Source organism: Anomaloglossus baeobatrachus, chromosome 6, assembly GCF_048569485.1.
Source record: "Anomaloglossus baeobatrachus isolate aAnoBae1 chromosome 6, aAnoBae1.hap1, whole genome shotgun sequence".
NCBI lineage: Eukaryota > Metazoa > Chordata > Amphibia > Anura > Aromobatidae > Anomaloglossus > Anomaloglossus baeobatrachus.
In genome coordinates, this window is record NC_134358.1 from 356,751,373 (window position 1) to 356,753,872 (window position 2,500).

At 45.7% G+C, this 2,500-nt stretch overlaps 1 protein-coding gene across 3 annotated transcripts in view; it reads left to right on the forward strand.

Moving 5' to 3' along the window:
• SACM1L (SAC1 like phosphatidylinositide phosphatase) overlaps positions 1-2,500 on the forward strand; it is a 543,139-nt gene that overhangs the window by 75,388 nt on the left and 465,251 nt on the right. For 2 of the 3 annotated variants that reach the window (XM_075315019.1, XM_075315018.1), the window contains exon 2: positions 2,078-2,167. The exons of the other annotated variant lie outside the window; for it this stretch is intronic. In XM_075315019.1, the coding sequence (XP_075171134.1) occupies positions 2,078-2,167 (90 nt within the window). The remainder of the gene's footprint in view (positions 1-2,077; positions 2,168-2,500) is intronic. 3 annotated transcript variants of the gene reach the window in all.

The following is a 2,500-nucleotide window of genomic DNA, read 5'->3' on the forward strand; positions in this document are numbered from 1 at the left end:
ATTCATTCATTTTGTTTGCAAGACTTCTTGCATTTGCCAGTAGACATTTAATACTATTAACACCTTTATTACTCCTAGCCTCCCTACGTTACTTGCATGTCCTATCCCCCCCCTAATCCTTTATTGACCCTTACCATCTCACTGTCTCTATCTGCTCTATCTATCCCCTTATTTGCTCCACTACCCTCCCTCCCCCCCAGATCCTAGTTTAAAAGCTCCTCCATCCGTCTGACCCCAGCACAGCTGCACCTTCCCCACTGAGGTGCAGCCCGTCCCTACCGTAGAGCCTGTAGCCAACTGAGAAGTTGGCCCAGTTCTCCATGAACCCGAACTATTCCTTCCTGCACCAATTTCTAAGCCACGTATTTATCTCCCTAACCTCCCGCTGTCTTTTTCATAGATAACATTATAGTATTATAGTAGATGGTGGATAATACATTTTCTTATATAAATACTGTAAATTGGCATCTGACGTGATTCACATTTATATGCGGTATTTTTGCAGTAGATTTGTGTTTTTATATGGACATTTCTAACATAAGAGATCAGATTTAATTTATATCCCACAACATGAAGTCAGAAGATTAGGATAAAAAATCTAGATTAATATGAACATTAATAAAAAATATGAAATTAAAAAGAATATTTAAATAAATAACAAAATTTAACCTAAACAACAACAAAAAAATCAATACATGTATCCTGAGATTTATATATTTGACTAGAAGGTGGCCCAATTCTAACGTATCGGGTAGTCTAGAATGTGTATGTAGGTTAGCAGATTGAATAATAATATAATCAGTAAGTCTTGAATAATGATGGTTAATTTTTTGCTCGTTGGTCTCCTGCTGTGCAGCACGCATCAGCGTGTTTGACAGTGGAGACTAACAATCTGAATGGGCAGGGAGCCGGGGTAAGCTAGTAACCATGGTACACATCGGGTAACTATGCAAAGCGGTTTCCATAGTTACCCGATGTGTACGCTGGTTAACAGCGTGCTCCGGCACACGTGTGCCGAGAGCCGGGGTAAGCTAGTAACGATGTTACACATTGGATAACTAAGCAAAGCGGTTTCTATAGTTACCCGATGTGTACCATGGTTACCAGCCTACGCTTGCTCCGGCACACGTGTGCCGGGAGCCGGGGTAAGCTAGTGGTTTCACACATCCAGTTTTCTCCACTTTGTCGGATCCGGTGCGCTGCCGTAGGCTGGTTTCAGACGTCCGTGTTTTAGGTACGTGTGACATCCGTTTTTAAAGGGGTGGTTCACCCATATTTTTTATTGTTTAGATCGATATTATATTGAGAATCAATGTTTCTCTCAAATACCTTGTGTTGTCAATAGTGCCTGTGAGAGGCGCTATTGCAGACCGCTGCTCCCGTCCAGTGACGTACCCGTCCAATGCTGCCTCGTCACATCCGTGCAGTCGGCTACATTCTGAGCCCATCTGCTTCCTGCTCCTCCTCCCTCACAGCACGTCTCTTGCTTGCAGCGTTCTGCGAGGAGGGAGGGGGAGCAGGAGACGCGCCGTGCTAGGAGGGAGGGGGGAGCAGGAGACGCGCCGTGCTAGGAGGGAGGAGGAGGGGGGGGGGCAAATGGGCTGTGACAGCAGTGAAACACCGCTCACAGCTCAGAGTCTGGAAGACTGTAGCCGGCTGCACGGATATGACGTGGCAGCATTTGACGGGTACGTCACTGGATGGGCAACAGCGGTCTGCAATAGCGCCTCTCACAGGCACTATTGACAACACAAGGTATTTGAGAGAAACATTGTTTCTCAATATAATATCGATGTAGACAATAAAAAATATGGGTGAACCACCCCTTTAACACGGATGTCACACGTACCCATGTTATTCTATGATGTGCCTCATACATCTGTGTTTGCACACGGACCGTGTGACTTTTCATGACCCCCGCACGTACACACGCACGTACACACGCAGGCATCTCCAGCAGCATGGATGTCACACGGATCGCACACTGATGTGATCCATGTGACATCAGTGTAAAACATACCAGATAAAATATGGGTCTTTTTTAATAAAAATATTTTCTATATTTACTTCTCTCCAGCGATTCTGGCTCTGCTGTCATTATACTCATTGAATATTTAGTGCCCTGTGGAGCTGGAAGCGGGAACAGCGCTGGGGACTTCAGTGCCGGGTGAGTATACAGCTGTGTGTGTGTGTGTGTGTGTGTGTGTGTGTGTGTGTGTGTGTGTTTTGATAAGCGGTCAGGAGCGGGAGGCAGCAGAGTCGGAGAAAGCAGGTAAATATGAAAAAATATTTTTATTTCACAGATCCTTGTTTTCTCCGGCACCTGTCACACGCATGCAAACATGGATGTCACATGTATGACCATAACCATGCGTGTGACTGGTACCTGATTAAACACGGACGTCTGAAAGCAGCCATACACTGTGTACAGTACAGTGGCCACACCGCAACTTCCTGGTCACATGCTCCGGTCACATGACATGTGATCGGAGCTTGTCGC